The sequence below is a fragment of the Pipistrellus kuhlii genome, unplaced genomic scaffold (assembly GCF_014108245.1).
Source record: "Pipistrellus kuhlii isolate mPipKuh1 unplaced genomic scaffold, mPipKuh1.p scaffold_m20_p_25, whole genome shotgun sequence".
NCBI classification, from domain to species: domain Eukaryota; kingdom Metazoa; phylum Chordata; class Mammalia; order Chiroptera; family Vespertilionidae; genus Pipistrellus; species Pipistrellus kuhlii.
In genome coordinates, this window is record NW_023425524.1 from 457,566 (window position 1) to 482,545 (window position 24,980).

Below are 24,980 nucleotides of genomic sequence, written 5' to 3' on the forward strand. Positions count from 1 at the left end.
AGTACACTGAAGCCCCATACACCCATCACCCACCTTCAGTTATTAGCAATTCATGTCGAATCTTGTCTCATTTATACCCCTTACACTCCCCACCTCTTATCAGAAATACCTAGCCAATGTTGATATTTTCCTTCAAATTTTCCTGTTAGCAATCTATTTATTCAAATCAAGATCCAAATCAAGCCTCTATGATGCAACTGGCTATTGGGTCTCTTAAGCTTGGTTGTAAACTGCCTTTCAGTGACCCGCATCCAGAGTGACCAGGTGAAGCTGCCACAGACTGACCCACTGGCCCTCAGCCCCGCCACTCACACATCTGGAAGGTCCACTTGTAAACTTTGGGGAGCCGGCTGCTGGGCTCCTTGAGGTCGGGCTCCTTGTCCCCGTTCCTCCCACACTTCCCTGGCGACTGGGTCCGCGCAGGCGACTTGGCGCTGTGGGCCTTCCCCGCCGTGGGGAGCGGTCTGGCCGGCTGCGGCTTGGGGGCCCCCTCGCCGGCAGACAGCTCCTCGCTGTCACTGCTGTTGGCTGAAACACAAGCGAGAGGAGCGCGCTGGGAACGGGAAGGCAACAAAGGTTCTGGCACCGATCCTAGTGGTCAATTCAAATCACCATGTGAATTTACTCCTACCGAACAAATACAACTTGTGTCGTGGCAGCTGCCTGAACGCCCGAAAAACCACCCTGTACAAAGGCACCGGCACAGTTAGGCAAAACGAAACTCCTCTTACCTGAGTTGCCAATAGTATTTTTTAAAGAAAAACACAAAAAACAACCCTAATCTTCCATTATACCTGGTAAACTGTCAAATTACAGTAATTATCTCAATGGCTTTTTATTCCATTATGTTAATATGTAAAAAAACAGAATACAGCATCTTTTAAACTGACTCATTATAAAACTTCTTCATTTTGACATTTCAGATTGTATAGATGTACACTGCTCCTCTGGCCACAAACTGATGCATAATCATCACGTTCAATAAAGATTATTCGGGAGTAAACACTAAACTTTGATACATTAAATGAATTTCTCAAATAATAGCTTGCTAACTGCAATAAACCATCAGTTTTACCCGGGTAAACAGATTCAGTAATTTATGAAAAAGTCTTAGGTCTATGTAATATTCTGTTACACATGTTTTACTGACTAAAAGCCTCAGCACCATAGAAATGGTTAACACCTTGATAAGTTTAACATGTGACTGACTAAGATGATGGCACTGATTTTCCCCTCAATGTCCTCTTTCTGGATTAAAAAAAAAAAAAAGTATTATTTTAGATTTCATGAGAGTTAATTCATTTAACTGAATTATTTTCAAAGAATGGATGGTATCCTCATTCTGATTTACCAAGGTGTAAGCCCAATAATTAAAACGTGAGAAAGCAATCAACAGTTTTATCTTCAATTGTGTGAATGTTAACTGTGTTGCTGAAGATGACCCCTCTTAGGAAATGCCACTTCAATGGTAAAGTCTTGAAGACAAAAACATCACAGTGTGATAAAAAATGCTTTAACTATCCTGTCATTTACTCCAAATAATTGACGATCAAATTGGCATCTACTCATTGACTCTTCATTTAACCACAGCTACCAAAAATAACGAAATACGTTGGCTCTCAAGGCCTGAGACATCTCCCGGGGAGGTGCAGGGCGTCTCCTCCACGTGGTGTTCTGGGGGTAACCACGCTCTGCCACCACGTCTCCTAATCACAGCCCCGCCCAGGCCCCCTCTGCTGCTCTGGAATCTCTGATAACTCCTCGCTCAGCCCCCGAGGCTCGGCCCACTCGGACGCAGTGGCCTGCCTCGGCCTGGCTCTCAGGCCTTGCTGAGCACAGCCGCCCGGGGCCCCAAGGAACGCCATATTCACCGCCTGGAAGTCATATGGGCTCAGCAGAGCCTCGGGCGCTGGCTGCACAGCCCTTTCTGCACCGAAGTGCAGCCAAGCCGGCCGAGAGCCGAGGTCAGGCGGTGGGGGTGGCAGGAGTCTCCTGGAAGAGCAGCAGGAGTCAGTGCGGGGACCTGAAAAAAAATTCTTTACATATTTTCCGCTTCTCACTTCGTCTGCAAGAGAGAGAGAACACGTGCAGCCCTCAGGAGAAATACAGTACATACAGCCCTGCAGGTGGGCGAGAGTCATTGCTAAAGTCAAGTCTTCAGTCAGAGCCCCTTAGCCAACGTGCACAGTACACACTGCTCATGGCTACTCTTGGCCACATGGCTGAGGTACCCAAGGTCAAGGTTGGCTGGAGTTGTTGGGATGACAGCGCCAAAGCTGTCTTGACTGTTCTCTTCTAGGCTGATTTTGCCTTGAAGAATGACAAAGCCATCCATTTATCGTAATAAAATAATACATAATGTGATGTACAAGGGGAAAGAACTGTGGAGCATAAAACAAACATGGAGATGTTGTTTACATTATAGGAGAGGTGGCTGTTATTTTAAAAAAGATTACTGGCCCATTCATCAGCAATGAATGACACCACTGAATAAGATCAAACCGCTTAATCCAAGAATTGACCTAGGCTGTGAAGACCTGTGTGGTGTTTTGTGGGTAGCGACAGAATTAAAATAGACTTAGCCCTGGCCGGTGTGGCTCAGTTGGTTGGAGCGTCATCCCACAGATACACTGAAAGGTCCCAGGTTCAATTCCCAGTCGGGGCACATACCCAGGTTGTGGGTTTGTACAGGAGGCAAGCAATCAATGGTTCTCTCTCCCATCTATCTGACACCCTTCCTCTCTCTCTCAAATCAATAAAAAACATATACTCAAGTGAGGATTAAATAAAATACATATATTGGCTTATACCATATCCTGAATACCTTAATGGGGAGAAAATATCCGCCATAACTTACTGGTATAGTTGACATACAGTAATTACTTTCAGGCTTACAAAACAGTAATTCAACATTTATATACCTTACAAGTGAGCACCACATCCGTCATTATTTTTATGTCTAAAAAGTTGAGGTTTTACGACTTACTGCCTTTTCCCTTCTTTTTGTTGTTTACCACCGTTGCTTTATGGCTTCGTTTCTGCTTTTTTGATGAACTTCCTCCTCCCTGAGCTTCTTTCACTCTTTTCTGACCTGTACAGGCTACAGAGGGAAAGGAATTATTAAGTAACACAATATACAAATCAAGCATTTCCTAGGTATGACTTCATTCCACATTTTATAAGTACAGAACAATTCTGACTCTATACATGCTCTTTGAGATTTATAAATTTATCATCAAACTTAGTGTTATTTTTAAAATATTGGGTCGGCAGCTAAGTAATTGCGGATTTTTTAAAGAAAATCAAAGACACTTTTTTCATGGAACTAAATAACTTTATTCTGTAATGTATTGCCCATTTTGATCAATGACCTTTTGCCATCTTTCAGGCAGCATCATAATCCCACGTTCAAAAAACTTCTGGTTTTTATTAGCAAAAAACTGAATCAGGTATGATTTGACATCATCATCATTATTGAAATTTTTACCATTCAAGGAGTTTTGTAAAGATCGAAACAAAAAGTAATCAGATGGTGCAAGGTCAGGACTATATGCTGGATGTGGCAAAACATCCCAACCAAGCTCCATTAATTTTTGCCGAGTGACCAAAGATGTGTGTGGCCTTGCATTGTCATGATGGAATACAACACCTTTTCGATTTGTCAATTCGGGCCGCTTTTCTTCAACTTCATTGTTTAATTTCGTTAGTTGTTCAATGTAGACATCAGAATTGATCGTTCGGTTGGGTGGTAAGAGTTCAAAGTAGACAATTCCTTTGTAATCCCACCAAACTGATAACAAAACCTTCTTTTGATGAATATCAGCTTTTGATGTTGTTTGAGTTGGTTCACCTGGCCTGCTCCACGATCTTTTCCGCTTGATATTGTTGTAAACAACCCATTTTTCATCGCCAACTATCAGTCGTTTTTAAAATGGATCATTTTCATTACGTTTCTTTAGCAAATCGCAGCTGCTAATGCGTTGCGTTAACTGTGATTCTTTCAATTCGTGAGGAACCCATGTATCGAGTTTTTGAACATAGCCAAGTTGTTTTAAGTGATTTTCAATGCATGTATGTGATACATGAAGCTTCTCTGCAATCTCACGTGTTGTACTGTGACAGTCCAAATTGATTATTGCTTTGATTAGGGCGTCATCAACTTCAACTGGACGACCAGAGCGTTTTTCAACTTTGAGTGAAAAATCACCAGAACGAAATTTGGCAAACCAATTTTGACACTGCCGTTCTTTTAAGGCTTCGTCACCATAAACAGCACATAACTTTTTATGAGCTTGCGATGCGTTTTTCCCTTTGCGGAAATAAAAAAGCAAAATATGACGAAAATGTTCCTTTTGATTTTTCATTTTTCAAGGAACGCCAAACGAAAACTACAAAACAGATCAAAAAACTTTTTTTACTGATTAACAGCTGAATAGCCAACTATCAAATAACAAAATGTGTTTTACATTTGTACTACGTCTGCAAACCTAAAAATTCAACTGAAGCCATATATGTGTGAAACCCGCAATTACTTCGTTGCCGACCCAATAGATTGTTATTAATGAACTGACTTATTAAGTTAGAGGGTTGTTCTCTTTTTTTAAAGCAAAGGAAGTGTGAACATCCTTCTTAGAAAAATCAGATATAAACTGGAAATAGTTCTCAATATAGTACTGAGAGCTTTTAAGTCTAGTAGGAATTCAAAAACAGGCATATGCTGAAAATAAAAAGTAAAATTTGTTAAAATTCAGTAAAAGCAAAATATTAAAAATTACAGGTTAAATATTAGTAATATATCTTATAATGATATTAATGTAATTTTAAATGCCACGATACGAATGGGATAAATTTTAGTAGTAATTGACAGTTATAGTACATATTTATTTATTTGATCAGGAACTTAATCTCAGGGCACTGGTTAACTCACACAGCATTTACAAATCCATTACAAATGGCAGTTCTAAGTTAACGGTTCATCTTCATGGTAGATTATCCAAAATATTATGTGTCTCCTTTCCTGTAAGGACCACTTTCCCTGCTGCTCAGGCTTCCCCAACTGATCACTCCTCTACACTGTAGTCTCTATACTAGGGGTGTCGAACTCCATCAGAGAAGGGGCCAAAATCTAAAATCCAGCCTAAATCGCGGACCGAATGGTTTACTGAACAGTCATAAACTGTCATTGTGATGGAAACGCAGCGGAGTGCAGTGATGACAGCGCGGTGCGGGCCACATTGCAAGGCCTGGCGGGACGGATTTGGCCCGCGGGCCTTGTGTTTGACACATGTGCTCTATACATTTTCCTTTTTACTGATCTAGCCTGGGCAATTCAGTTCCCTGAAATAGTATGGAGACAAATACAATCAGAGTAGCTATGATCTGTGAAGGTAAAAAAAAAAAAATCAATTATACATTCTACTTAGTATTTGTTGTTCCACAAGAAGTATGTTAAGATTTGTGTGACAATGTTATAGCAATTTTATCTCAATAAAGCTGGAAGAGGAAAAAATGATTTGTGTGAGAAAAGTTGGATCTTAAGCTTAGCTAAGAACCTAAAGCTAGCATTTTAAAAGCTGGTATGTAACATAAAATACAGACCCTACCTGGTGCTCTGCCTTTACCATGGAGAGAGTGCTTTGAAGCCAGAGTCAGACCAGAGCACATCAATTTAAAGACACCTGAGCGAAGTGGTTTATAAGAAAAATGACGACAGAAGTATAGCTATGGCGCTATCAAAAGGTACTAGTATACCGAAACCGGTTTGGCTGTGGATGGAGTGTCAGCCTGCGGACTGAAAGGTCCCGGATTCGATTCCGGTCAAGGGCATGGACCTTGGCTGCCGGCACATCCCCAGTAGGAGGTGTGCATGAGGCAGCTGATCGATGATTCTCTCTCATTGATGTTTCTAACTCTCTATCCCTCTCTCTTCCTCTCTGTAAAAAGTCAATAAAATATATTTTTTTTAAAGAGAAAAAAAATATATATAATAAATATATATATACTTAAGCTGCTCATGCCACACAGTCCCAGTGTATAAGGAATTTTCTAGCAGGTCTGGCCTGGGCCTGGGTGCAGAGGACAGCGAGTCCTCCTCCAGCTCGGAGATCAGTGCATTCCGCTATTCATTACCCACGGGGCTTTGCAGGCTCCCACTGGGGCCCGATCACTCAGGAGGCCCTGGAGGGGGGCACTGAGGCGGCCCGCTCGCCGCTCACCTTTCTCGGGAGGCTCGGGCTCGGGCTGGGCGCTGCTGCTGGAGCTCACGCTGGCGTCGCAGGCGGCGGGCGAGCTGTTGCCCTCGGACTGCAGCTCCTGCAGCTCCCCGGCCACGCTGTCCACCTCGATGGTGCTGTCCGTCTCGCTCTTGATGCTCCGCACCTCCTCCTGGTTTGGGGCCAGCGCGTCCGATGCGGGCACAGGAGCCGGCTGGGGGCCGGCCTCCGTGACCGTGACCGTGACCGAGGCCGGGGACTCCGGGGTGGTGGGCGGCGTGTTGAGGACCGAGTTGCTGCCGCTGCTCGGGAAGTCCGCCTTCTTGTCGCCGGCTTCCAGGGGCTTGTCCTCGGCGGGCTGGGGGTCGGGGCCGGGGCCGGCGGGCAGCGGGGCGTCCAGCTCGGTGCCCCCGGGGGAGCAGCTCTCCTCCTCGGCCACGGGCTGCAGGGCCCCCTCGGCCGGGCCCTCCTCCGGGGCCGGGTGCGGGGGGGACGCCGCGGCCTCGGTGTCCGAGTCGGAGAAGAGCTCCTTGAGCGTCTTTTTGGGCCACTGGCCTTGGATGCTGGACCAGACGTCTTTGCGGTCCTTAGCTCGGCTGTTCTGAAGCCTCTCGTCCGAGCTGTTCAGGAGTTTGATCCTCTTCTCCGCCACCTCGGAAAAGCCCGGATAGAAGCCGGTGGTGCGCAGAGATTTCCGCTTTTCCTCCAGGCCGTTGTACTTCTTCGTCGGCGTCAGCTTCGCTTTCGGTTTCCCTTCTTCGTCTTCATCGGAAGAGCTGTTGCTGCTGTTCTCTACGCAGAGCGAGTCTTTGTTCTTGGCCTTCTCGTCCTTTTTGCTGGGCGACCCGGTTTTCCCGCCCTCCTCCGTGCTGCAGTACCTTCTTTTCCCACGTTTGACCTGCGGCTTTGAGGCTCTATCGGGGGTGTCTTTCTTGCCATCCTTTCTCTTTTTGGTGACTTCATCTTCTTCGTAATCGGTATCTTCGGACACGCCCTCCATGTCTTTTCTTAACCTTTCCGGAGACTTGGACGCTGGTTTAGGTATTACCAACTCTGCGTGGACCTTGCTTTCTTCCAGCAAAAATGCGCTGTTCTGTTCCTCCTTTGAAAGGAGGTCATTTCTGGCATGGGCCAAGCACTCCGCCTTCGATTCCTCCTTGCCAGCACTGTCCATGTCGTGAGCACCTGTGTCGTCATCCTGCTCACTGTCTTCCGAACTTTCAGAAGCTGGAAAAGAAAGAAGAAAAATATTTCCTCTATTAGTTAGGCACTTGCTAATTTCTCCGGCCCTGGTCTGGGCTCGTGAAGGAGCCAACCAACTGATGTGCCTCTCTCACATCGATGTCTCTCTCCCTCTGTCCCCCTCTACCTAAAAATCAATGGAAAAATATCCTCAGGTGAGAATTCACAACAAATAAAAAATATCTCATATTTTTATAACTCTTTTCAAGTTATTTTTTATGGAGATACATTCTTTTACTGCATGTGATGGATCAGATCGTCCCCCTCTTTTCCCTGCCAGCCAGATTTATAAACCTCCCCCTCTCACCAGTCTTTATCACTGTTATTATCTGATCGTTACAGTTCATCCTGCTGTAAGTATTAAACAGTAATGTCACCATAAAAGAGAATATAATAAATGTAATTAAGATAAGCTAAGTTAAATATTCTTTACAAAAAATTCAATTTATATTCTAATATGGCATAACAAAAATTGTGCTTTCCATGGCAACGGAAAGAATGGAATCCAAAAAAAAAAAGCACAGAATCAATACAATAGGATGAATATTAAATGTTAACTACAATTTACTGGTGCCCTTGGATCTACTAACAGAAATATTTCTAAGCCTCAATCAATGGCTGGCTTTCTTTCAAGTAACAGAACAAAAAAAATTCTGGTTCAATTAAAAAAACAATTTGATGTCAATGAATAACCTTTACAGAATTTGATTTGTAAAAGCGAACAACACTTGCATGCAAAAAAAACACTTAATATATTTACCTTGAAGTCCATTGAGTATAGAAGTGATTTCTATAGATTTAATATGAGTTGTATCAGAGTTTTTGGCATCAGTAAGATCCAGTTTAGACACTATTTCAGGAGATGAATTTGTCTGAAATGGTGGTTTTGACAAGCGCCGAAGTTTACAGTTTTTAGGAGAGTATTTTTCATCTTTGTCTTTTTCTTTGTCTAATTTATTCTAGATTAAAGGAGGGGGGGGGGAGAAAGTATCTCATGTTAGCCATAATTTATCATGAGGCATTTATCAGTAACATTGTCAATACTAATTTTAACTCTTTTAATATATTACCTAAAATATACAAAAAGCCCCTCAAAACAGCCACAGAAGTTTTTCAATATTTAACAAATAATGCAGGATGAGCAAAAAGTTCCTGTCTATTATTTATATGAAATACATTAGCAATCAGGCAGACCATTAAGACTAGCATGCCTCTGGGGTACCTGAAACCTATATAACTGTGCTCACCGATGTCACTCCTCTTTTCCAGCAAAGACCGGGAGTGAAGATGAAAAGGTCCGATGAGGCCACACCAAAACTCAACCCAATTTTACAGTGAGGAAAGAAAGACCATTTTAGGGGAAAACTCTCACTATTAGGGGCCACTACAGTATTGTTTAGCAGGAAAGTAAACGGCGTCTCACTTTGAATATGAAAAGTGTATTTCAGAAGAACTGCTAAACACCGCAAATACATACGCCATTCAAAATATTAAAACTGTTCTACAGCTAACGGTCTGCTTTCCAAGAAAACTTTGGAGAGAGTTCAACTTAGAAAGAGCAATTGGATCACACAGAGAAGTGACATCAACATCCGCACGGCGGCCTCTGTGGGAACCGGCTCTGAGCCACTCCCTGCGCTCAGACCAGGGAGCCCCCTTTGCTCCTGCGTGGTTTGCAGTTAGCACGTGATCCAGGGCTCCCTCGTTGGAAATTAGAGGGCAGGAGAGGGTGGACACGGGTCAGTGAAAGCTGCTGTGTGGCCATCTACAATGATGAAGCTGAGAAGGGTCTCACAGGTCACTGAGTACAGTTTCCAACATGTCTTTCCATAAGTGACAGTATTACTGAACCCAAATCTAGCTTTTGCTTGTGCATCTTGTATACATCTTGTACAAGGAGTATTTCTAGCGCTGCTAACACTAATGCACACACACTTAATGCATAATTTTGGGGGGAAAGTTCTTTAATGAAGAATTGTGATGTAGAGAAAAATAAGCACTTACCTTTATTTTTTTCCGATGTTTTATCTTTGGCACATTTTTATCAGCAGGTCTTACTATTTTATCTGCTTTAATCCATTCGTCATATCTAAAGTTAAAGGAAACTGATATAAATATACAGACATATACCACAGAGATACTTATGGCACATTAAAAAGAAACTCGTAAATAAATAGAATCATCACATTTTAGGACTGGAAACAACCTTGGCGATCACTTAGTTCAACTTCCTGGTTTGATGCATACAGTTACCAACTGCCCTGAATGGTGTGGCATTGTCTCATGCACAGGAGGGTTGAGTTTGATTCCCAGTTAGGGTACATGCCCGGGTTGCCGGATCGATTCCTGGTACGGGGTGTGCAGGAGGCAGCCAATCTGTATTTCATTCTCACATTAATATTTCTCTCTCTCTAAAAATTGAGACTGCCTGTTAGTGATTAGACCATACTTTTTAAAACCCGTTTTCAATAAATTCCTTATAATTAAAGCATAGGATTTAGACAAGTATCCTACTGGATATTTAACTAAAATACTAATAAATATTTTCAAGTATGTACAATGATTTACTTGAAAATATTTCTTCTGAGTCATCTAACTAATGAAACAAACATGAAAGACAAGATGCACAAGCAACTCAGTGAACTTCCGAAGGTCACTCCCTGGGGGAGTGACCTGATCAAGCCTGTGAACTCCAAGACCAAAAGCATGAACAAGGGCAGAGTCACATGACAAATGGTCACACGACAAATACATCATCAGCACCTATCACGTGACAGGCTCTGAGCTGAGCACTGGGTACTCAGCAGAGAAGGCAGCAAAGCTCCTTCATGCAGGGAGCTTACCAGTGAACAGAGATGCAACACCAAGTGGGAATTACAGAGGGACAACCTTCTGAAAGAAGGTACGTAAACATTTGCATTTTTAAATATGATGAATTAAAATATTTAAAGAAAGCTAGAGGAAATCAGAGACCATAACACAATTGCTCTCACCAGAGAAAAGTCAAGTTCAAAAAGGAAAGCTTTATCGTTTTTGTTTGGATATGTTGGCAAATCACCTAAACAACCACTTAGCAATAATAAAAATGGAAAAGACTGTCAGTCAGCCAGACATAAATGGTTTCTGTACCCAACATTGATTCAGATGTGGCTCTTCAACACAACTAAACCTTTTCCAGAGGAACCTCATCAGCATATGTTAATATACACCCAAAAGACATAATCAGAGATTAGAAATAATTACACGCAAAATAAAGATATTTTCAAAATAATTTCATAAGCAAAACCCAATTGATAAATACTAAAAATTCACTACCTGAAATATGTAGATTATTAGGCAATTTTATTGATATTTACCTACTTGATGAATTTCCTATTATAATCTCAACACATATTTTTTTTATTATTTTTAATTGATTGATTTGAGAGAGAGAGGAAGGGAGAAAGAGAGAAACATCAATTGGTTGTTTCAGTTATTTATGCATTTTATAGGTGCTCTGACTGGGGATTGAACCTGCAACCTTGGCTTATGGGGATGATGCTCTGAGCTCTCCGGCTATACCTGTATTTTTAATTTGAGAAAATATTTAAAACAAAATTTATGAAGACTCACTGAACACAATTTTGTGCTTTTAGTAATGTACTTCAGATACAACGAAAATAAAAGTATATTACTGAAAAGCTAAAATTCTAAGCATGCTATTAACATTCCGTATTTCTATTTCATGTAATACTGTTAAGTCCATACCAAAGACACAGGAATGGTATTCATCATAATAAAGAAAATAACAGCATCATGATAGAAACATAATTATAGCATAATTTAAGATTTGACATAACTACTCCGATGGAATGATACAGTAATGACATCAATCCATTTCCTTGGAGAATTAACTCTATTAGATGAAGTGAAGGCAGAGGCAGTAAGCAGCGTTCAGAACAATGGCAGAGCAGGTTTTATTTACAGACCACTGAAAAGGGTTAGCAACTGTGACTCACATACTGAGTTTCTAAAGTATCCCCAAAACTTTACTAATAACCGATCAGTTTAGAGGGTTACTGTATTTGTGCCCGTTTAGACAAACATACTACCTGTCAATCTACAAAGCCACAATGAAACAGGTCCAATTGTCATGATTTACATAAAATGTACCTGCTCATCTACAAACCTCTAAATGGGAAAGTCCCGTTTCATAAACACTCTTAAGTTGAAAACAGAAAGAAAGTCCATTTGATTGGTAAAGATAACTGCTTAATCTTTATTTCACACATACACAAAAAGTCTATTTTCACTTGCACTGAAAAACTAGTCAACGCAAAAGTCATTTTTTAAGTTTACCTTATTGCTTTTAAGCTTTGTTTTATATTTCTCTACGTGTAGGACTCTCTGATGCTAAGTATTTTGTATGCTACAAAAAATTTTTTCACAGCCTTTTGACTGCCATAGTACTTTTATTTGAATACGGAGAAAGTGGAACCTTAACAGAAAAGTTTGACAGGTCCCAGAAAATTAAGAGTTGCCATATATAGAGGAATAGGAGAGAGTCTAGACTCCAGCTGAGTCAGGCCACATCTGTCCCAACCCATCAATCTACAATCTACAAGAATGGCGTTTATAAACCAATCCTTTTCATTCGGATTTTAATTTCTGCCTCACTCCCATTCTGCTGCCAGAAGGTCTAGCTCAATATTCATTCACTAGTTATCACGTTTTTCAGTTTTGAATTAAGGGTATAAATAATAATTACATTAACATAAAGGTTTATATAGCATTTCAGAAAATACAGTGTTTGTTTTTTTGTTTTGTTTTTAACTAAGGTATTTTCCTTTTAAACCCTGTTTGCTAGAAAACGATGTTTCGGATCACACAACACTCACATAAATAGCCCCGCATGACTTTTTCTAAATTGCCATAGTCATGAGTGGCTGCCACTGAAAATAAAACTACTTTCATGAGCCTTCATGCATAAATCTTCATTTCCAATTTCACAGCAAGTGCAAATTCAGAGATCAAGCTGCGTTTCCGAAAATAATGGGAAAACAGTTGCAGAGCTGATGAGGGCTTGTTGCCGTCCTCATTAGATTAGCTTCAGACAAGAAGGAGCAGCAAAAATTATGTGTGATTTCTTTTCCTTTTTTATTTTATTTTACTGACGCCACACGCTGGGGATCTCCAATGCTCCCACCGTGATTTCTTATTCCTCAGAAGGACAGCCTTGGGTACTATTGCAGAGAGAGAGAAAAGTAACTGCTTCAGCTACTGAAGTGGCTGTTTTTGCTACGATGCTGCTGTGTGGGTTCCGCCCTACAGTTCTTCACCAAGATGGTTCAGTTCTCTTCTTTTCACGTTCAGACCACACCAATGCTTGAGCTGGCAGGAGTGAGCGCATCCTTCTCAGTGACACAGGCAAGTCTTGTAGAAGAGTTCTCCTTTTCCTTTCTATCTGACTAACCACCTGAATGCCTCCACTGAGAATCTCCCGTTATCCTGCCCAACCCACGATCAATTTCAAAGCTAAAATACCGAGTATTTTCTACCCCCTAAAACCCAAATGTTCCTGGAATAAGATACTTTCCTTTAGTCAATCTTTTCTTTTTCCCCCATTTTTTAAATTAAGGTATTATCTGTGTACATATCTTATCATTGCCCACCCCCACTCCCATACCTGCCCTCACTCCCCAATGTCTTGCGTCCACTGGTTATGCTTATATGCATGCATACAAGTCCTTCGGTTGATTTCCCATCTTCCCCACCTCTCCCTAACCTTCCCGCTTCAATCTCTTCTTAATGAGACAGAAAGTTTTGTCTTAACTGCAGAATAATCTTATGAATGTCTCAACTCACATATATACTAAGCCTCTTGTTTGAGATAATTAGTAGAAAACAATCAAGCCCTGATTATAGTGAAAGTTAGAGAATGCTTAAATTCTACCCACTCATCACAGAATTTAAAGCATTTTAAAAGGCTACTAAGAAAACTGCCTTGTTGTAGATAAACTAGCAAATATATATACATACATACATACATACATACATACATATACACATACATACATACATACATATATAAAAATAAAATAAACTAGCAAAATAACCAGAACTGAAAGGAGAAGGAAAAAAGATGATGTGGCTTTTATCTATCTTGTGGACATCATTTAATAATTAATTTTTGTTGACTCAATTTTCTCCTAATTTTAAACTAACATACTCAACATTTATACCCTAGGCAAAAATGGAACTCCCTCTGCTTTTATGTTGAATAAGACCATTTAATAGGATCAAAATGATTAAATACGATCATTGGGCAAAATATTCCTACAGCAACTGCATCTGAGATTGCGAGCGCCTTCCTCCGGACATCTCATCAGTGCCAGCACTACAGCGAGACACGTCACGCACCATGAAGGCAGCGTCAGGACCGACGGACGAGAACTAATTACACGCGATTTAAAAGTGGCGTCTGGAAAAGCTTGTTTCAGGACAACACTGATGACAGTGAAGTCTTAAAATTAAAAACTTGGTTAATCTTGTGGGCCAGAAATAAAGAACAAGCCCAATGGATCAGACCTGCACTTTTCTCACCATAAATAAGGAAATCGGATTAGATGTTTCTGGAGTTTCCTACTGCTGCAGCCAGACAACACAAAATGTACTTTTACGGAACAGAGTTAATTTATTATTTTTAAGAGATGAAATTTTTTAATGACTTTCCAAAAAATTTTTATAATTTAAAGCATGAGAATTATATTTATATTCCTCCTTGAAGAGACTAGGCACTCATGCAGCCGCCACTTAAAACTCCTGTGATTACCTTTCCAAGGGCTAGAATCTTATTTCAAAAATAGTATTAAACTTTCCCAAATGAAGAAGTTTTTCTTAAGATACCTAAATGATCAGATCCCAGAACTGACAGGAGCCTTGGACAAACTTAAAATACAGAATTTCTTTGGATAAGCCAAAGGCAACTTCTGGTAAGAAAAGCACTCATCCAGCCCAACCTGAGACCGCGCCTCTGCCTTGCCTGGCAGCTACCTGGGTGGGGAAAGGAGCACGTGCACTGAGCTGAGCTAAGCAGCCCCGCTTACATGGCAACCACATGCTTCAGACATGACACTACATTGCTGAGGCTCCTGAAAAACACCGCCACACAAGCACTGCCCAGAGGAGATAAGGCCTTCTTGAGATAGCTAACGCTTCTTAAGCAATCTCAGTGCTGAACGCCCTGCCTACTGAAAGAAACAGGATGGCAGAAGGAAGGAAATGACGACTTCAGAAGATGACAGAGGTTACTATGGCAAGGTAGCTGAAAATGCAAGAGAGCAAGAAGCCTGAGCATTGGCTGTAGGCATCAAGAAGCTCGAATCTCTCACATGTGTAAGGGTTTTCTATCATTTCACCAAAGTGTCGCTTTGATCCACATGTAATGTAAACATTATTGGACAGATACCAAGGATGTCTTCTAAGTATTAATAGGAGGTAGGAAGTCACTATACGAGGCATTTACATACTAAAAACTACTTATTTATTACATAGTGCTATGACCTTAATAAAAATACTAATCAGCCTATAGCTCGTTCATTACGTCTTAAAATAGGAAATCATGAATCAGTGTTTTCAGGTAGCAATCACTAGCTAAAACTCAAGTTACCTCACATTCCATCCGCAGTAATGGACCAAGTAAAGGACCTCTCCACCTTCGACATCAGAATCTTTAATACTAGCTTCATACATTTTTTGATTTTTCCCTCGTCCATACCGCACTTGGACTTTCATGCCTGGTGGATAGCATTCAAACTCCTCTTCCTCCTGGTTGTCGTCCTCCTCTTCATCCTCTTCCTCCTCGTCCTCCTCCTCCTCTTCCGCGTCTTCGTCGTCTTCCTCTTCCTCTTTATTCGTTTCATCTCTTGAAAGGTTTAAGAAATTGCAGTTAATATGGGCCCCTTCACAAGCTTTCCAGTTCCAAACCACATAAACTGATACAAATCGTGGCTGCGATTGCTCCGGGAACAGCAGGTTCCGTGCGTATGAAATGCTCTGGTTTTCAATTTAATATTAAAACTAAAACGGCATAAGACGACCATGGCTACAAAAAAGGTACATTAGAGAACAGAACATTGAAAAGTAAGTGCGTTAAAAGAAAGCTTCCAACAGCCAGACGGACAGGAGGTGTGCTGCAGAGCAAGGAACAGTGGACCGTTACAATTTTCTCGGGTTTTATTGTGAGAGTGTTTCACAGCTCGGTTCGCAAAAACAAAAACCATTACACCTCGTAGCCATTTTCTGACTACAATTATTGTTGATTCAAATATTTCGAGCCTCAGGATATTTAAAGCAAAAACTTCTCCAAGCCAGCGGCTAGTCTTAGTAACTTTAAAAGGTGCTCCGACTAACATCACATGTATTATATACTGAAATGTTATTGTACCTGTCCCAAGTATATGCTACTAACTTCACTTTCATATGCCATCAAGTTTTTTTCTCTTTATTCTTCTAAACTTCAAAATTTCTGCTCTCTTGACAATAGTCACTAAAATTCTTTTCTACCAACTCTCTCAACTTGAAAGTTCCAAGTTAAACCACTCTGATCTTTTCAGTATCCTGTACTTTCTAAAACTGAGTATTCATATTCCTTTTATATTAGCCACAAATCTGTATTGAACAAGTTGTGGAGAATCTCAAGCCATAAATCTTTCTAAGCACTAGATTGCAAAAAATCAATACTTTAGCATGAAACTCGACATTTAGTTAAGTTTTTATCTACTCTGCAGTATGTCTAAATGTATGACAACAGATTCCTCTCAAAAAGAATCCATCACTTTATAGCTGACCAATAAACATCATAGAACAGAATCACAAGACAGCTGAGCATTAAATTTTAAAAGTTAATAGAAATAATATTTATACAAAAAAGCCAACTTCCACGGATAATTTTTAATATTCTCATAAGCAACCTTTTTATCAATAACATGTTTTAGCATTCCTAATTAAACAGGCAACAAAAATAACATAGAAATAAGAGATAAAAGCATTATAACCCTTTTTATTCTACTGTTTTCCTTCTATACAGTGAGGGATGGGAAGGGAAGCACAATAAACTTATAAAATTAAGTCTGACTTCATAAAAGTGTCAAATGTGTCAATTTTCTCTGAAATATATCCCAAGTCTGTAAGGATTCTCAAGAATCATCCCTCTTTTAAAGACAAATCTACAGCCAAAGGAGAGAAGGCCTGGGAAGAGTGGGTGGGCAGTGAAGGGGATCAGTGGGAAAAATAAAGGGGACATCTGTAATACTTTCAACAACAGATAAACAAACAAATAACAGCCAAATGAATATATACTTAAAACCTAAAGGAAACCTACTGTTGTCTAAGATAAAAAATATGAACTCTATTATTGAAAGTACATGAACAGCTTTAAAATTAAAGATCAGTAAGGCTAAAATATCCAAGGAATTATCAGAAAGGGTGTTATGGATAAGCTACGGTATTATTAACAAGTTTAAACAAATGTTTTATCTGTGTATTACATACTATATACATATATAAAATTAAAAGTTAAAATATCAGGGGAAAAAGGAAATGTATTGTGCTGGCCACAACAAAACAAGAGACTTATTATGCACCTCAGAATCATGATATAAAACGAGAAAGAGAGAATAAAAAGTCTAACTTTTGAAAAAATGAAAACAACTCTAAACGGTACCTTATATCATGTAATATGCTCAACCAACTGACAAATGCCAAGAATTGCAAGCACCAGCCTACATTATGTGGTAGCCAGAGTAATCTTTATTTAATCTGAATAAAAACTCTGTACTAACAAATCAAAACCAAAACCAAAAATTTCACATTTAATAGCAACTTCAGACAACAATCAAATAAAAGTCATGAAAATAATATACTGATGCATAGATAACAGACAACACAATTACTGGCTTGAATCAGCCATAGAAAATTCTTCTAAGAATTCAGTAGCAAAATCAGAGGTAAGTGTACTAAACCAGATTCAAGACAGAATGCCAAGAAAGACAGCCTTTGAATGTGTAACATGCAACCAGCATACAGGTTAAAGAAATGAAGTTAATGAATACATTACATACAAATACACACCAGCAAGAATTTTTCATCTGAATTCACAAAGAAATATCCAAATTAACCAGTTTGATATCACACTCCTTACAATGAAACAAATTAAAAGAAAAAGGCTACAACTTACCAATACCTAGTATGGACCAGACGTGGAAATATGGAGGCAGGTCATTAAAAATTCTTGGTCGTAGCTAATTACTTAGTGGAAGTTATATATCAGAGAAATACTTCAATATTAATTCTTTAGATCTGTAAAATTTTCTATTGCACTGATATAATAAAATTCAGAAATCACTTGTGGACTTTCATTTCTAACACAGAATGCTTCTAAAAAATATCAAACAAGGGCAGTCACACCAGGATAATATCAGTTTGTGGTATGACATACACTAGTGTATCTCTGTAGTAAGAAAGCCATATAGTTGAAGAATTAAATGAATTAACAAAGCCCTACAAAATACAGATTTTACTAATAATAATGTTTTTAAAGTACTAATGTGAAAAGTAAAGATAATTACTAGTAACAAAGAGAAAATAAAGGCTTATCAGAGTGCCTTCGACACAGTAGATGTTCCAGAAATAGCTGCAGATTTAAATGTCACATTTTTAGGCAGAAAGCTAAATCCTTACTAAGTTCTTTCTTAACAGTTGAAATAGTCCCCAGGAGCAGTATGTATGATTTCAAATAAACATTTACATACACAGAACTATAACCAAATATAATGAAGAAACAAATTATATTCATCTAAACCAGGGTTATTTTTTTCCCCTTTAAATTTTATCTGCATGCTGAGGCCAAATTTGCAAAATAACACTAAAAGGATCAAGAGATTTTAGCAAAAAACTGGATATTCGTTAAGTTTTTTAATAGTTGCAATAGCAGTAAGGAATATATGAGCGATATATTTGTACACACAGATACGTAACAAAGATAAACACCTTTTACTATATTCATTAAACATGTTTTTCTTTTTCCTCCCTCCCTCCTTGGATTCATGCTGTGGCCAAATTTCAGATAAATATTAAAGTGATTAAAAAACATTGGTTGTACTTTTTGAAAAGGGCCAGCAACAGTGAGGAATGTTTAGGGTTTTTAAAGCTCAGAAATAAGATTAGATACCAAAGATCACTGGCAGTGTACAAATTACATTGCTAAATAATTCTTCATTCCAAACTAACCCAAACAAGTAAATGCTACTTGCACATAAAACACAGCATAACAATTTTGTCCTTTTAAAAACTAGTAATTATTAGCACTTTTCCATTCTTATTTTTTTGCTTAAGAAATGAATACAACTGTCAAAATCTACAGCCAACATACCACCTACAAAACATTGGCGAAAATCCTTTTCCCAAATTTGTCTTATTCGGTTATTTAGCAGAGCTTCATGTAGAAAAAAGGACTTTTCTCTAGCTGAAAATTTTATAAATTTCTATGATGAGAGCAAAAAGAATCAATCGAATATATGACCTTTTGCTACATTGGCATTGGTCAGGTCTCTGAAGTAGGCAAATGCAATTAGGGTACTAAGTACAAGTCAGCCAATTACTCTATATTTTGTCAATCAAATTTCGATTCACACATACACGCACATACCAAGAGAAAATTACAGGAATTCATTCGGCTAAAATGCATCTTAACCAAAAACAGAGTTCTTACCCAGATTTTGCTTTTTCTTCTTCAGCTTCTACCTTTATGCTGAAGGATTCATCTATCCCAGTTGTATCATCATTTTTGTCCACCAGATTTTCATTTTCTTCTGCCTTTTTTATGGTAACTTCTTTTTCCTGATCACTTTGTGTAGATATAGATTCTAATAAATTCTTTTTACTTCCCTAGAAAAAGATCAGAGCAACTAAACCAACAAAAATAAATACTATCAACTTAAATGTTGTTCTAATTAAAAAAGGTACCAACCAATACTAATATTGAGAAAGGTTTTAGTTATTTTAAGAAACTCCTGCATTCTTGCTGAGACCGGTTTGGCTCAATGGATAGAGCGCCGGCTTGGGGACTGAAGGGTCCTGGGTTCGATTCCGGTCAAGGGCATGTACCTTGGTTGCGGGCACATCCCCAGTAGGGGGTGTGCAAGAGGCAGCTGATAGATGACTCTCTCTCATCGATGTTTCTAACTCTCTCTCCCTCTCTCTCCTTTTCTCTCTGTACAAAATCAATTAAAAAAAAATATTTAAAAAAAAAACAAAACTCCTGCATTCTTAAAAACACTAGGCAGAACTATTGAACAGCTATTTTAAACACAAAAATAGAAATTACTGAAGAAATGCACAATCTAAGTATAAAAGTATACAATAAATTAACAAATCTTCAGAGTATGTGGAGAATTTACCAAAGGTGGCAAAGGATGCTGAAACCGGTTTGGCTCAGTGGTAGAGCATCGGTCTGCGGACTGAAAGGTCCCAGGTTAGATTCCGGTCAGGGGCATGTACGCTGGTTGTGGGCACATCCCCGGTAGGGGGTGTGCAGGAGGCAGCTGGTCGATGTTTCTCTCATCGATGTTTCTAGCTCTCTATCTCTCTCCCTTCCTCTCTGTAAAAAATCAATAAAATATATTAAAAAACAAAACAAAAAAAAACACAAAAAAACAAAGGTGGCAAAGGACAATATGGATTTACCAGGAAGGGTTTAATATTTTCCTTTCTTTCAGCATCATCCTCAGCAGGCTTTTCTTCTTTCATTATCATCTTCTCCTCCTCTTCAATCTTTATTTCTTTCATTTCTGGTTCACTTTCTTCCTTAACTTTTATTTCTTTTACATTTTCACACTCCTTACATGGCTTGTTAGCAACTTTCTCTGGCAGTGCCATTTGAAATTCAATATTGGCCGACCTGCAGTACTCCTCAAAACCATATAAGTATCTAGAAACATGGAGAGAAATTACATTTAGAAAAATTTTGAAATATTACTGTAGAGTTGTGGTTATTTAAATTTGTCCATTTCTCTTGGTTTTCAGATATGGAGCCTTATTAACATTCTCATTTCTTCTAGTTCAGTTCTTCCCGATCTTTTTAACCCAAATAGAAATTTTTCAAAGAAAGTTTCATTTAAAAAAACTATGCTGAAAGTGAGAAGACAGTCATAATCTTAAATATACTAACTGTAACAACAGTAGCTTTTACAAGCTCTAGTGACAGCATGTTTGTTGAGTGCTTCTTTATAAGCCAGGCTTTGGGCCGCTAAGCACATGTAAAGCCTCATTTAATCCTCAGAGTAATCCTATGAAGCAAGCAGTACTCTCTTCTTCTACAGATGAGGAAACTGAGGCTTAGGAGAACAAAGGAATGGTCCCAGGACACCGATTGCTAGTAACTGGCAGGACCAGGAATCAAACTTGTGTGTGCCTAACTTTCAAAACTTACCTGGCCACAAAAGCTGCTTCACAGACTATCTCATAGATCTAGTGTTCACAGAATGCTCTAGAAAATGTTATATTATAGTGATTGCTCTAGCGAAAATTTCTGATTTCTTCTTGGAGCCTCAGTTAGGGGATACATCCCATCCTGCTTTCTGGATAAAACAGGGAATATAGCTATGTCAAGTACACCGACTTACTTTTTATAAGCACATTTAACATTGTACCCTGCAGCTGAGTTTAAGACAGGGATTCCAAGGTCTTGGTAGACTTGCTTCCAAACAGCTCCACTTTCAATCTAATGGACAAAGTGAAATGAAAACTTCCAAGTTAAAGGTAGGAATATAAAAATATTTTTATAAACATAATATATATAAATGTTTATATTTATTAGTTTTAGTCTCAAATGGATGAAAAATATCCATCTCAATAAATACTAAATAAAAAATTGATTCACAACAATATTCTAAAGTTTTAGTATTCTAACAAATCTCAGAGAATTAATAAATGTTGAAATATTATAACATTTCATTTTAAATAAATCCTGTTACAGTAAATCAGAAAATGTCCAAATTCCTAATCAAAATTTATAATGAAGAAACCGAGACAGAAATTTTAAAATGACGTATCATGTCCCAAAAACCTTACAAGCTAATAAATCAAAGCAGTCCTTATGGCTTTTACTAAAACATTTGATTCTACAGAAAAAAATTTTCAGTCTTAATTAGATGAGCATCATTTGACATGGCAATCTTAAGATAATTTCTTCTAGTTCAAAAAAAGATGTTTCTATAAATACATATATAAATGATATGTTTTATATATCAGGCACAGTGGAAGAGATTCAGATATAAAGATTAACACAGATCCATGCTCCCAAGTATGGTACAGTTTAGTGGAAGACATAAGCAAAAATTTCCATCGATATACTGTAGTTATGCTGTGACTTAAGACATAACTAGGTGGTTTATGAAAGTCTGACAAACTTAACAAAGAAAGTTTCATTTAAAAAAACTATGCTAAATGTGAAAAGACAGTCATTTGAAAAATCAGTAAGTTAGAAAGCTCATTTAAAAAAAATCTTTAATTGAATTTAAATTTGTTCTGAGGAAGCCAGCTCTGTTTCTAACCTGTCACTTCCATTTTTTATTCATTGGAATAAATAATTTTAGATGAGAAAACATGTGTAAAAACATGCTTCACTTTTGATTGTAATACTTACATTATCAAATCCTCCAAGTTTGTGCACAAGTCTGAATAACTTAAAGAGATTCAAATTTCTATATCCAAGCACAGGTCGTTTGTTAATAGGTGTGCCTGTTAAGGAAAACACAAAATATATTAAAATCACACTGCATTTTTTATTTAAAATTTCAAAAGATTCAAATACAGTGCAGTGAGTGTATGCATACACAACCAAAGTGGGACAAAAGTAGCTTTACAGTTGTGAGTATAAAACAGTTTATTCTTATATGATTATTTATTAATTTATTGCGTTTTCCATTTGAACAACTGTAAACCAATTTTTGTCCTACCCTGCATATACATGGCAGGGGGGAAGGACGTCTACTAAAGTCCATTTCATTAACATTTTTCTCCCTCTTACCAGGTTGTTGAAACCTTATATGATTTCATTCCACTATTACTCTCCTTGTGAGTTAAAGAATAAATACCAAAGAAAGCATAATAATAATTTGAAAAATCAGGGAAACAAGGTTTGGTAACACTGCTGAAATGATGGGCACCTGCTTCACATGGCGTTGTCTTTATGCCTTCTTTGCATTTTAGAGATTTTTTCTTTAATGATGAGAGAAAAGTATCGATGTGTCGCTCCACTTACTTACGCATTCATGGTTGACTCTTGTATGTGCCCCGACACGGGATTGAACCTACAACCTTGGCATATGGGACAACACTCGAACCAACTGAGCTGCCCAGGCAGGCCTTCCTTTCTTTGCATTTTACTAAAGTTTTTTACTTCTGTAAGTGATTCTAGAGTAAAGCTATAGTTGTCTTTCATTCTAATATGGAAAAATGTAGGGCAAGGACACAAACTATTAAACCTTTAGAAAAGGTAGAGGAAATAAGGAACAGAGCTACCCAACCTATGGCCCTTTTCAAAAAATATAAAACTGGCATAATCACTGTTCTAATATTAGATTTTATTCACCACCTTTTATTTATGTCACATAAAAGCCTAAGAAATAGCCTACCTTCTTAGGCCAAGCCTGCATTTATACAAATAACAACACAGGAATCAAGGACAATGTATATTCTATAAAAAGATAACTACATGATAGTAGCCACTTATCATTTATGAAAAGACAAACAGAGCCAGCTTCTACTCATCAGCAAGCAAAGATTTAAAAATAACTAGAGTCAAGTGGCATTTCCACATCTTATTCATTCATGTCCTTATCCTCAAGGTAGAGAGCTTTCTGCTTCTCCCGACTTCTTTCCCTTGCTCGCATCTTCCCAGAAAGGAGAACCTACACTCTGAGCAGATGAGCAAGAGGGTAACGGTCCCGCAGGCCTGGAGAACTGGGGTACCACTACAGGCCAGCACCTCTTCCTCTTTCCCCCAGCCCTGCATCTATGTAATAACACTAGGCAGGTTCAAGGAGCTAAGCCACGCTTCACCTTGTAACACTGTCACATTTCTTTACTTCTAGCTCTGTGTGTGGGATCATTCTCTTAGCTGTGAGGCTGAGCCTTATAAAAAGACTTAGGGTCCATCTTAGAGTGTAGCTACCTCTCTCTCTCTCTCTCTCTCACACACACACACACGCGCGTGTGTCAAACAGTGGTTGTGGCATCTATGTGGGTGCAAATACAACGGTGCTGCTATGATCCCCGCTCTGCTGCTGCTCCCTAGCATCTGAGCTCTTTGGCAGAAGAGCACTAACGGGAATGAAGAAACAACAGGACAGAACACAGGCACTGATGGGTCCACGGCCATGACATCCATCAAAACACTGTCAGAGTCCTCATTCCCCTTCCCACGTGACAGACACATGCGAGGTGCCGGTGATATTGACAATCAAAAAGATGGCCAAGATTACCAGGAATAGGAAGCTTAATGAACAGAATTATTATTTTTAAATTATTAACTACGTATCTGATACCCGCAGTATTAATGATGAGAGGGGAAAAGGAAGGAAACACACTCACCTCTATCCTCCATGAATTTGTACAACTGCTGGAGAAAGTTTTCTCTTTCTTCTGGAAACGGTTCTATTTCTTCCTAGTTTTAGTCACAGAAGAACAGAATATTATTTTGCTCAGTTAAGCATTGAATAAAACAAGCAGATTTCCTACCAACAGCAAAGACTAATACTCACTACAATATTTCAAAGGTTTTTTTTTTAATCAAATACAAGTTATTTCTCAATACTAAGCTGTCCGAACCCAGAAAATTCTAGACATTTTAGGCTTTAGAGAGAGAGGAATGTGCCCTAACAGGTATCTCCAAAGTGACAATCCCAAATGTAAATTCTCACCTAAGAAATGAGACTACAAAGATGGGTTATCTCACGTAGGAGATCAAGGCTTTAAATCAGGGTCACAGGCTAGAGACGACCCACGCTCACATCTATGAAAGTGGGTCCAGGTTTAATTTCACATCAAAACTGACTGATCATCGCTCCTCAGAGAACTGTCCAAGTGTGCGTCCCAGTAGCGGTAACTCCAAGTGTCCGTGATTACACACAGCCCCACTGTGAGGCCTGCAAGCGTGCCGAATCGGTAGAGTGGGGAACAAACTCCATCTACAAAACCTGAAGATTCAGACTTAGGGAAATCTTCAAGTAATAAAATAGCTCCCCGATTTAGCAATTACAAGGGCTGTGGCCAGGGGCCGTGGCAGTGGGAGGGTCCTGCAAGGAGCAGGGAGTGGGTGAGAGGGAGGAAGGCGCCCTGCGGTGACCATCATCCACTCAAACACTCTGTGAGCACCGGCAGGTGGATGCGCTGGGTCAGGTGCTGATCAATGAGAGGAAGAGGAGCAATGGCGAAGAGCAACTGCTCAGGAAGTGGCCTGAAGGAGACAGCAAGGCGACAGTTACT

At 39.1% G+C, this 24,980-nt stretch overlaps 1 protein-coding gene across 7 annotated transcripts in view; it reads right to left on the reverse strand.

The window, feature by feature from the left end:
- Positions 1-24,980, reverse strand: part of ARID4B (AT-rich interaction domain 4B) — a 54,037-nt gene that overhangs the window by 2,999 nt on the left and 26,058 nt on the right. For 2 of the 7 annotated variants that reach the window (XM_036453559.2, XM_036453558.2), the window contains exons 12-22: positions 24,087-24,159; positions 22,138-22,232; positions 21,116-21,213; positions 20,178-20,421; positions 19,204-19,379; positions 15,103-15,357; positions 9,459-9,543; positions 8,215-8,413; positions 6,216-7,439; positions 2,987-3,100; positions 313-528 (exon numbers count right to left, since the gene is read on the reverse strand). In XM_036453559.2, the coding sequence (XP_036309452.1) occupies positions 313-528; positions 2,987-3,100; positions 6,216-7,439; positions 8,215-8,413; positions 9,459-9,543; positions 15,103-15,357; positions 19,204-19,379; positions 20,178-20,421; positions 21,116-21,213; positions 22,138-22,232; positions 24,087-24,159 (2,779 nt within the window). Of the gene's footprint in view, positions 1-312; positions 529-1,871; positions 2,066-2,986; positions 3,101-6,215; positions 7,440-8,214; positions 8,414-9,458; positions 9,544-15,102; positions 15,358-19,203; positions 19,380-20,177; positions 20,422-21,115; positions 21,214-22,137; positions 22,233-24,086; positions 24,160-24,980 lie in introns of those variants that run through there. The other 5 variants (XM_036453561.2, XM_036453560.2, XM_036453565.2 and 2 more) reach the window with 5 other exon arrangements.